Source organism: Caretta caretta, chromosome 24 (assembly GCF_965140235.1).
Source record: "Caretta caretta isolate rCarCar2 chromosome 24, rCarCar1.hap1, whole genome shotgun sequence".
NCBI lineage: Eukaryota > Metazoa > Chordata > Testudines > Cheloniidae > Caretta > Caretta caretta.
Genome location: NC_134229.1, coordinates 9,471,850 through 9,482,526, shown reverse-complemented (window position 1 = coordinate 9,482,526; position 10,677 = coordinate 9,471,850). Strand labels below are relative to the sequence as shown.

Genomic DNA, 10,677 nt, shown 5'->3' with positions numbered 1-10,677 from the left:
AAGGGTAGGCCGGGAAGTGAACCAAACCGGAAGTGCTGGGTGGCCGCAGTTCCCATGGTTACCGCGGCCGGGGGTCGCGGAGCGCCGCCATGTCCTTCAAGCGGGAGGGGGATGACTCGGGCCAGCTGAATGTGCTGCAGGTGAGCGGCCGAGTCGGGCTGGGCAGCGGGGTCGGACACCCCGGCTCCGCAGAGCTGTCCTGGGCCGGGGCGCGACAGCTGCCCAGAGCGACCCCGCCCCGGCTCCCCGCAGCCCCAGAGTGACCCCCCCCGGCTCCGCCTTAGTCTCCCCAGAGTCTCCCATCCCTCCCGGCTCCGCCTCAGTCCCCCCAGAGCCTCCCATCCCTCCGGCTCCCCACAGCCCCAGAGTGACCCCCCCGGCTCCTCCTCAGTCCCCCCAGAGCCCCCCGGCTCCCCGCAGCCCCAGAGCGATCCCGCCCGACTCTCCCTAGCCCCCCATCCCCAGAGTGACCCCCCGACTCCTCAGTCTCCCCACATCCCCAAAGCGATCCCCCAGCTCCCGTCAATTCCCCGCTACCCCGAGCTCCCCCCATTCCAAGAGGGACCCCCCTGGCTCCTCCTCAATCCCTCCCCAAAGTGACCCCCCCCAATCCTCCCAGCTCCCGCGACCCCTCCCCAGCTCTCCCCATCCCCAGAGCAAGCCCCTCAACTCCCCACCCCCTGGCTCCCTCCAGCCCTCCCACTGCCCTGCAGCCCCAGAGCAGTCCCCAAGCTTCCCTCTCAACCCCCGAGTCACCCCAATGCTCCCCCCCACCACTCTCCCATCCCCAGGGTGATCCCCTAACACCTCTTGGCCCTCTCCAACCACCCCAAAACCTCTCGGCCTCTGGCTCCTCTTCCCCCCGCCATCCCTGCTGCTCTGGGCTCTATTCACAGCATTGCCACTGGCCTGCTGGATTACCTTGGGCAAGTCACTGCCCTGCTCCATGCCTCAGTTTCCCCATCTGTAAAATGGTGATAATGCTACCAGCCTCCTTTGTAAAGCGCTCTGAGACCCACGGATGAAAAGCACTAGATAAGAGCTAGAGATTGTTATTCTTATTGATCTATGGCCACACTGATGCCAGTTGCTCTGCTGCCTACACCAGAGAGATTGATTCCTCAGTAACGTGGCCTGTTCGTTTATTCAGAAAAGAAGAGTTGCAGATCTGCTGGCAAACTACATCCCAGAGGACGAGGCGCTGTTGCTAAGGAACGGCAGGTGCGTTAGACCCATTCAACAGCAAGCAATATGGTTCTGAGAAGACCATATGCCATAAGGATCGGGTCAAATAAAATCCAACCTCAGCCTAAAGCGCACATTGAAACATGATCCTTTGAATCGATTCAATTCATTAATTAGTGTATTTATTTATTCTGAGGACTGAAGCTGCAAAATTGGCAGTGTGGCCTAATGCACAGAGTACTGGAGTTGGAATCAGGACACCTGGGTTCTCTTCCCTGATCTGCTACAGCCTGCTAGGTGTCCTTGGGCAAATCCCTTCATCTCTCTGTGCCTCAGTTTTCCGATCTGTAAAATGGGGATAACAATACTGCTCTTCCTTTATCAAGCTCTACTCATGAAAAGCACTAGATAAGAGCTAGCTAGGGGTTGTTATTTGTTATTAAATTCAGATCTGGATTTCCAAGGCCCCAGCATTCAGGAATGTTTTGCTCAGGCCCATTATAAAAATAGGGACAATCTGTAAAAGTTAGACCCAGATCTGGATTTCAAACACCACCAAAATCCAGGGTGCTGGGATCTGGGCTGTATATTGAAGCTGATCTGGGTTTTTTTTAATTTTAGTTTTCATTTTGGCTTTGCAGTTCCCACTTCTCTTCAGATGTAAAAGAGCCATACGTCCCCCAGAGAGCCTCTGGCTAATATTACACACTCAGACCGGTTGGCTCGGCATTCAGACTTTTGGATGTCTGTCAGAGAATGAGCACGGTCCAGTGGCCACAGAGCCAGGAATTTTGGGTTCAGTTCTTGACTCTCCTTGGTTGTCACTTACGTTGTCCTGACCTGTTTCCTCAACTGCAAACTGGGGATAACAAAACAGAGGGTGTGTGGTCCAGCATCCAGAGCATTGGAGAGGGAGTCGAGATACCTGGGTTCTCTTCCCAGCTCTGTCATTGACTCATTGGGCAAATCACTCAGTTTCCCCGTGGGTGAGATGGGAATAGTAACACTTAACCTGGCTGCCTGTGCTTTGAGAGCCTCAGCCAGTTACGTTCGTTGAGGTCCCACTGCGCTGGGTGAATCTGAGAATCATGGTAATTTATTCTAGTGGATGTAACTAGTGTCTCTTCCAGCTCAGTGTTACCAACTGCGCTGTGTCTCTTAACGCTGATAAGGGCTGGGGGGCATCTGTCCTAATAGGTGTGCGTGACGGGGGATGCTCCCGGCTTGATGTGACTGTTTTTCCTCTCTCTCTCAGATACGCCTGCACAGTGTGTTTCCACCGTCCAGTCTTTGACACACTTGACATGCTGACGGTCCATAGGGCCGGCAAGAAACACGTAGCTAGTAAGTCAGCCCTAAGGGCTCAGTTCCTCAGGGAGCTGCAGACCCTGGGTAGTGGGGATGGTGCAGGAGGAAGGAAGAGTCCAGCTTCACTCCCAAAGCTCAGGGGCAGTCAGTGGTGCTGGTAGGTAGAAGACAGATTGAGATGTCCCAGCGAGGTTTGGACTTTTATAGTGCTTGGATTGCTCAAAGCCATCCATCCATCCCCCTGAGACACAGCAGGAGGGGGCAGTACGTGCCACCCCAAACCGACAGCCACTTGGGCAGCCCTTTGGCAGTGTAACCCTGGCTGGGTGGCAGACTGCCTGGCGAGAGTCTCGCGCCTGGATTACCTGTGTCTGTCTCTCTCTGTGTCCCAGGCCTGCAGACGTTCTACGGAAAGAAGCGGTCACATGAGAATGAGGTGCAGAAGCGGCGGCAGCAGGAGTTCCTGCGGGCAGAGGAGGCGGGCACGCAGGTTGGCATGTGCGCCCTATGGGAACCCCTCCCACGACCTTTACCCGGCTGGCTGTCCTGAGCTTGTCTGTGTTTTCCTTAGGATCTTGCGTTTCCTGCACCCTTGCTGGCTCAGACCAGGAAGATTGCCCAGAACGCTTTGCTGAAAGCCTCTCCCTATAACAGCTGCTGCCGAAGGAACAGGTAATACCTATCCGTTCCCTGCCAGCTCGGGTTGAGGGTTCGCCATGGCATCGGGGGCTGGTACGAGAGCCTGGCACAACCTTGGCAAGGTCTTTGCTGCTGGGTGGCGCCACCATCTGCTGGACATCTGCCCACAGCAGGCTTTTCTGCTCTGTTCCTCTCTAAGGGCCATTCGACCAGTGGGTGTCAGTTAGCATAGCTCTGTGGATGTCCGTGGCATGGTGCTGACTTACACCAGCTGGGGATCTGGCCCTGAATCCTTAAGCTGGTCGTTTTCCTGGTAGGCCAGGCTCCGGGTGTAGTGGGAATGATTTCAGAGCGGGGGATTGCAAATCTCTTCCATGTCTGCTTTATATTTCAGCAGTGGAACGCGTATCATGTAAAGGCAGCAGCTTTGAGAAGAGAGTGTGGTCTAATGGTCAGAGCAGGGGACCTGCGTTCTGTTCCCAGCCTTAGGTGGTTAGGGCAGAGGACTAGAAGAGATGATGCGTGGGTTCTCTTCCCAGCTCTGGAAAGGGAGTAAAGCCTGGTGGCTAGAGCAGGGGGATTGGAAGTCAGGACTCCTGGGTTCTGTTCCCAGATCTGGGAGGGGAGCGGGTCTGGTGGTTAGAACAGGGAACTGGGGATCAGGACTCCTGGGTTCTGTGTCCAGCTGTGCCACTGACTTGGTCATGTCCCCTCCGTGCCTCAGTTTCCCCTTCTGTAACACCGGGATAATATTTATTTTCCTTACGTGGGGAGTTGTGCGGGTTACTCCCTGTCCAGAAATCACTTTGCGGTCCTCTGACGGATGGGGCTCTAGACAGCAAGATACCATCCCTGGTTGTCACTGTGGCTGTGCACAGTGGGCAGCTGGTCAACACTAGTCACAGGGGACCTGCTGTCTGTTTTAGGTCCGATGGCAGCAGCTCAAGCGTTAGTTCTTCTGGGAGGGAGCCTGCTGCCCCCACTGCCTTCAGGAGTGCTGTTGGGAAGCAGCCGGCAGAGCCGGGAAGCTCCGTGGCGAGAGGTGAAGAGGAATGTGCCGCTGCGGACGCCCCCCACTCCATGCGGCTTCCTGGACATGCCAGCCCTCGAGCAGGTACGAGCCTGACAGGCTCCGGGGTCTTGCCCCTTCCACTGAGGCGCCTGGGGACAGTTAAATCGACCATTCAGCTGTCTCACTGTAGTGGCTCATATGTTTCTGCAATCCTCGGGAAATTCCACTGCTGTTGTTTGCCTGGTAGAATGTGGGGCAGGGCTGGGAGTCAGGACTCCTGGGTTCTATCTCCAGCTCTGGGAGGGGAGTAGGGTCTAGTGGTTAGAGTGGGCGGTGGGGTGGGGCTGGAATTCCACACTCCTGGGTTCTCTTACTCTCCCCACCATTTATTTGCTATGTTGCGTTGGGGCAAATCCCCAAGCTTTGGTTTCCCTTGGGGGGTGCATTCCTCATTGTCACTCAGGGTTGTGAGCGGCACTACAGATCACTGTAGAAATGCAAAGTGCCATTACCCCTGTCACATGAGCTCCCTGATCTCAGCCTCCCATGAGCCGCCGATTTGGCTCGGAACTAAGTGCGTCCACAGAGGTGATGAGCTCTCTGCACAGGTGCCGGGCGGTGGGCAGCGATGTTCCATCCCGACCTTCCAAGGCCTCACGGCCTCATCGCGTCCCTTTCTTCTCATTCTAGATTTGCAGAAGGAACCTGCTGCGAGGATCAAGAGAAGCAGCAAAGGAAAATCCTCCTTGTCTCCCCAGCCTGAAGCCATCAGCCCTGAGAAGCGCCAAGCTCTGGAGCATTATCTCCTGCTCAGGAGGTGAGCTGGCTTCTGCTTGTTCCCCGCATAGCAGCAGGGTGCATCGGCAGGGGTCCGATCCCTGGGGCTGAGTGGGGCTGAGTCGACCATCTCAACACTCAGCAAAGGGAAAAGCCCCCAAAGTCCTCTCCAGCCCATTGCTGGGGGCCAGCCCGGGGATATAATCTACCATCTGTCCTCCATGGCTCTGCCCATCTAGTTCTTGGGCTTCTCATGCATGCAGTCCCGCACAGCCCTCCTCATCCATCCATCTCCAAATGCTTTACAAAGGGATGGCTTCACAGGTGAAGGGAAACTGAGGCACAGGGAGTGGGATGGAGAGACTGGTACTGACAGAACTGGGTATAGAACCTAGGAGTCCTGTGCCATGTCAGCAGAGAAACCATCTCCTTAACACCATCCTTCAGTCTTCTTCAGTTGGCATCCACCTGTCCTAGTGTTTGTAACTCTCTGACTGTCTGTCCTTCCCTCAGCTCAGGCTGGATCCAGGACACTTCCGGCAAGTGGGTAAAAGACGAGAACGTGGAGTTTGACTCTGACGAGGACGAGCCACCGTCTCTGCCTCCATGCTGACTTCTCAGCCTCTCCAACAAGTGAGATACCCCCAGGAACCGGACCCGGTACCGAGCAACGCTGACCGATCTCTTGGGATGAGGCTGGCAGCGGGGGCAGGAACGGCCTGTCTGCATCTTCTCATGGCTTTGACTTGGGATATAAATCACCAGGGAAGAAGGATGTTTCCAAACAATTCCTAGAAACCCCCATCACCGCTTCATTGTATCCACAGACACTGCTGGGGTCACTCACAGTGGGAGCTGTCATGTTGCCACTGCCAAAGGTTCCCAGCACGAGGTCTGCTCTGTCTCTGGGGATGAGCACAAGGGTGAGACACAGCTCTCGGCGGGACACGGGAAAGTGGAGAGTGTCGGAGGAAGTCAGTGCTTCGGGCTCATCTAGCATCTTTCAACCCAGGATCTTAAAGCTTCTCCCAGAGGGAGGAAAGTATCATGCCCCTTTCATGTGGGGAAACTGAGGCACAGACTGGCAGCAAGGAATGGAACTCAGGAGTCCTGACTCCCACTTATGTTCTGATCACTTTTATTAGGTGTATTACGGTAGCACTTAGGCATCCCAGCTGCTGATCAGGACCCCATTGTGCTGGGCACTGCACAGATACAGAACAAAGGAGACGCTCTCTGCCCCCCAGAGCTCACGGGACAATGCTCTCTCCTAACAGGCAATTCTCTGGCCTTTTTTCCCCCGGTGGTTTAAGTTTGTTTTTAAAAAGTCGATCCTCAAATCGAATTGGCTTCTCCCTGTGCTGCGGGGGTGGCTTGGTACATTAAAAAGCAATACAGACGTCTTCTGTTCTCCTACTTCCTGGGGCCTATTCTGCAGCAGCCCACGGGTGAGGTGGCACCTTCCTATTTGCATTACATTTGACGCTTCATTTCAAATATACGTATGTTAGCGACCACACACAGTAACAAGGAAAAGGGTGGTGGTCCCTGTGAGGCATTCCAGGGCCTGAGAACGTGCTCAATTGTAAATATGGGAGCAGTCCCATTTGAAATCAGGGCTTACAGTTGAGCACAGGCTTAAGTGCTTTGCTGGATCAGAGGGCTAAAATTATTGTTATTTATTAGATGTATTATGGTAACACCCTAAAGCCTCGGTCATGGACCAGGACCCTGTTGTGCTAGGCGCTGTATGTTATGTATTAAGTGTATTACGGTAATGCTCAGGCACCCTAGCCATGAACCAGGAACCAATGGCACTAGGTGTTGGAAGTTATCTATTAGTTATATATTACATGTACTACGGTAGTGCTCCAAGCCCTAGCCATGTACGAGGTACCCATATTAGGTGTATTATGGTAGCACCTTAAAGCCTTGGTCATGGACCTGGACCCTCTTGTGCTAGGTGCTGTATGTTATGCATTAGGTGTATTACGATACTGCTCAGGAGCCCTAGCCATGAACCAGGAGCCCCTATTAAGTGTATTACGCTTGCGCTCAGGCATCCTAGCCATGAACCAGGACCCCATGGCATTAGGTGTTGTACGTTATATAGTAGGTGTATTACAGTAGCGCTCAGGAGCCCTAGCCAGGAGCCCATATTAGGTGTATTATGGTAGCACTCCAGCGCCGCCCCCCAGCTATGGGCTAGGACCCCCTGGTGCTAGGCACTGAACAAACACACACCAGACCAATGTCCCTGCCCCCCAGAGCTCCCAGTCTCCCAGTTGTTTTTTCCCTGTTGCCCTTGTGGGTCCTTAGATCCAGTCATAGAAACGCAGAGGCCAGATCATCTTCCTTCCTAGTCCTTGGTCAGACTGGTGTAACTCCACTGATCAGGCATCATGCCTGATTTGCACCAGGAGAGTGAGAAGCGAGCAACTCTTGGTTCCCACTGACCCAGCTGAGCTTTCCAGGTTTAGTCAGCCCTCGATTTGCACCCTGGCCCGTTCCTATCCCCATTTCCCGCCTCCCTGACCCAGTATCCTCCCTGCTCAGGCCACAGCAAGGCCTTGGGGTTGGCCCCTCCAGATGTCCTGGCTCCTGGTCAGTTTTCTAGCTGCTGTGCATGCTGGCAGACCTCAGAGCCTTGTGGGCCTTCAACGTTCGAATCCTGAACGTTCCCAGCGACTGTGCTTGCACTGAGTTTCCAGCGTTTGTTAATACAGCTTGAACTCTGCCAGGCATGAGCACAGGGGGGCTAACTGGCCAGCCGCCTTTCTGCTCGGGGCCCAGAACTTGCAGGTGGAGGGTCAGCTCAGGTCGTTAAAGCGACCTCAGCAAGGGTGGGAGCCCAGGGCCTCGACCCACCTGCTGAGCCGCTTGTGAAAGCGACCGGGTTGCATCTCCTGTTCAGTTCAACAAGGATGGAGGCTGCATGTGAGGCCCTTTCACCAGCCCCTCAAGCACCCCTAGTTGGTTCACGTCCTGCTTCGAGGAGCTAAGGAGGACAACAGCTGAGGGAAGGGGGTGCGGATTGGCATCAGGTGTGGGGCCTCTGGATCAGCACCGGAGGGCCCTGGCTTGGAAAAAGGATTGTGAAGCTACTGGCCCTGGTGTTCTTCCATGCAGCCCTCGGGGCCTCCCAGAGGGCGCCGTAAGCTTAGTTATTGGGAGACACAACGGCAGCCTGGAGGCCTGCCGGCTCCCCCCTCCACTTCTACTCCTCGTGAGGTCTGGTGGGGCAGGCCTGGGCCACAGGACAGCCGGGCTCCCTTCCTGACTCTGCTACTGATATGCTCCATGACCATAAGCGAGTCCCTTGCCCTCCCTGTGCCTCAGTTTCCTTGTGTGTGTCTGCTCTATTCAGACTTTGAGCTCTTTAAGGTAGGGGCTGTCTCTCACGCTGGGGCTGCAGTGCCTGGTGCGAGGGGCCCCTGTCTAGCCACCACTGTCGGACAGTGATAAATCTAAATACTGGGGTAAAGTTTCCTCCCTGGCAGCGTCCGCTCCACTGCACGTGAGGCTTCTGTGCCGCTACCCCTGGGTGCTCTGCCTCCAGCGCAGTGTGCGGACTGGCTGGATCCTCCTCCTAATCAGCAGGCCCCAAGTTTGGAGCAGCTGATCTGAGCCCCAAAGGGCCCTGCTGAGAACGAATGGGCCACATGCACCCCCCCAGAATACAGGCAGAGCAGGGGCTGCCTTGGGGAGTGATCAGCTCCCCTTAACCCATGGCCAAGGTCACGGAGGGGAATCCGCACACCCTGTGGCCCTTGGCTTTGGGGGAGGAATAGGCACAGAGGAGAACCTCATGCTGTGAACCTCAGCTGCGAGGCCAAAGGGGCTGTGGCCCCTGAGCCCCTTGGGAGGGGAGGGGGGGATGCTTGGCATGATGCCAGAGCTGCGGGGGGGGGGGGGGGGTGTGCTGCCTCTCGTCTGCCTGCAGGCAGTTCAGGAGCAGCTCTGCCCCTGCAGGCACTTTGTGGGCACTGCTCTGCCACGTTTCGCGGGTTCAGGTTGTGAACAAGGCCCTGGGAGCCTGGGCTGAGCCAGGCCAGTCTGGCCTCTAGGTCAGGCTCCTGCCTATAAATAGGCAGCGGGTGTTGGGTGGCTGTGCCCGCTGGGTCCCTGCAGGGGGAGGCTGTGCTCCCAGGCTGAATCGCGCCGAAGGGCTCTGGCAGCAAAGCGCTGCAGGGGAGGATCACGGGGCCGGGTGCTGGTGCCAACGGGGCGTGAAAGGGGCCCAGGCTGCAGGCTGAGGGGCCGGCCCTGGGTGCGGCCGGAGCTGGAGTTCCCTCAGGAGCGTGGGGCCTGCTGGGCTCAGTGGAGCTGACTGCGGGCGGGGGGAGTCACCGCCCAGAGGGAGCAGGCGGGCACCGTCCCGGCTATGGGAGTGGGCGCTCCCCGCGCGAGGCTGGCCTGATCTGGCTCACGCCACGTGAGACGCTCCCCCACCAGCCGCGTACACCCTGCTCAGCGTCCCGCAGGACAGCTGAGCCGCCTGCTTTAATAGGTTGTTTCCAGCTGCTAGACGTGTAAATTTTAGGGCTTATAAACCTTTCCGGCTTGGGGGGAGGGGTAGTGCGACACACTTGACTGATGGCAGCCAAGGGGCCACCTGGAGGAGAAGGGAGCATTGTGGGAAGGATCGCAGGGGCCTTCATCTAGCTGAGGAAGAGGAGAAGGCGGTGTGTGGTGGGGTGCCATTGGTGGAGATAGGGTCCAACCCCGGTTACTGGGTATGGGGGACAGTGCTGGCTGGGAAACCCTTGGCCTCCTTCCTCTCCTTGAGGGTGACGTCCGCGCTGGGCCGTAACCCGATCACCCTCGCTCCGTTTCACGGGCTGATCCCAGGGGTATAAATACACCAGGGCAGGGGGCACTTGGCTGCGGCGCTGCCTGCCTGCGGCCATTCCCCCAGTGGCAGCTCCGGGAGCCTATCGTGCCAGAGCTTAGCCGCTGAGTCCCTGGCAGGCGCCAGCCTGGGTCCATGCAGCGGTAGGGTCAGTGGGGAGGGTGGCGCCATGGGGCAGTGCCATTTTGCAGCTGTGCCAGCCCTGGATGCTGCAGGCTCCTGTCCCTGCCCCCGTGCTGGGTGCCCAGCGCCGTTGGAGACAGCCGGAGTTCAGTCGCGAAGTCCCCCCACTTCTGCCTCCAGTATCCACCGGATCATGGGCATAAGCCAAAGCTGATGGTGTCTCGCCTCCTCTCTGCTGTGACGCAGCGGCCCCTGCTCCACCTACCCCCACTTATCCAGCCCCAGGGGCCAGCTACATCAGGGTCACTGCTCCAGAGGGCCGGGTGGGGCTGGATCCCCTCGACAGGCGGGGCCCTCTCCCACGGTTGGCCCCCAGCGGCCCACGGGACACTTTGCTCTCAGAGTACCTGCCTCTGCGCATCTCAAAGCAAGTTATAGAGGCAGAGCAGAATCAGTGGCCCCATACTACAGAGGGGGAAACTGAGGCACAGATGGGGCCTTGCCCCAGGGTCACACAAGGAGTCAGTGGCAAAGCGGGGAATAGCACCCAGGTGTCCTGACTCCTCCCCCACCTCCACGCTAACCGCTGGACCATGCTGCCTCCCCTTTATAAAGCTCTTTTGAGCCTCCACCCTGATTTGCCCCTTACATGGGGCAGGACTCCTCGGACCCAACAATGGAACCCAGGTGTCCTGTGCTGAAACTATACCCCCTCCTCCCATTGGGGCTCTGCAGCAGGCAGGTGTGGCCACCACGCAGAAAGGGGTCAGAAGCCAGCCCA

General features: G+C 57.1%; 1 protein-coding gene across 2 annotated transcripts; it reads left to right on the top strand.

The window, feature by feature from the left end:
• The first annotated feature begins 10 nt into the window (after nt 1-10).
• SCNM1 (sodium channel modifier 1) lies at nt 11-6,324 on the top strand. Of its 2 annotated transcripts, none has more exons than XM_048828945.2 (8): nt 11-140; nt 1,151-1,221; nt 2,441-2,529; nt 2,886-2,983; nt 3,065-3,165; nt 4,059-4,246; nt 4,835-4,961; nt 5,440-6,324. In XM_048828945.2, the coding sequence occupies exons 1-8, from the start codon at nt 90-92 to the stop codon at nt 5,492-5,494; spliced, it is 780 nt and encodes a 259-aa protein (XP_048684902.2). In that variant the 5' UTR covers nt 11-89; the 3' UTR covers nt 5,495-6,324. The 2 variants fall into 2 exon arrangements, with proteins under 2 accessions (XP_048684902.2, XP_048684900.1); XM_048828943.2 differs by having other exon boundaries at nt 15-140; nt 5,435-6,324.
• The last annotated feature ends 4,353 nt before the right edge of the window (nt 6,325-10,677 follow it).

What these genes read in the sequence shown, in the direction of transcription:
- SCNM1 (XM_048828943.2), top strand. Translation starts at nt 90, where the DNA reads ATGTCCTTCAAGCGGGAGGGGGATGACTCGGGCCAGCTGAATGTGCTG. An exon ending in CTGTTGCTAAGGAACGGCAG is followed by an intron (nt 1,222 to 2,440) that starts GTGCGTTAGACC and finishes TCTCTCTCTCAG; the next exon opens with ATACGCCTGCACAGTGTGTT. An exon ending in CATTATCTCCTGCTCAGGAG is followed by an intron (nt 4,962 to 5,434) that starts GTGAGCTGGCTT and finishes TCCTTCCCTCAG; the next exon opens with CTCAGGCTGGATCCAGGACA.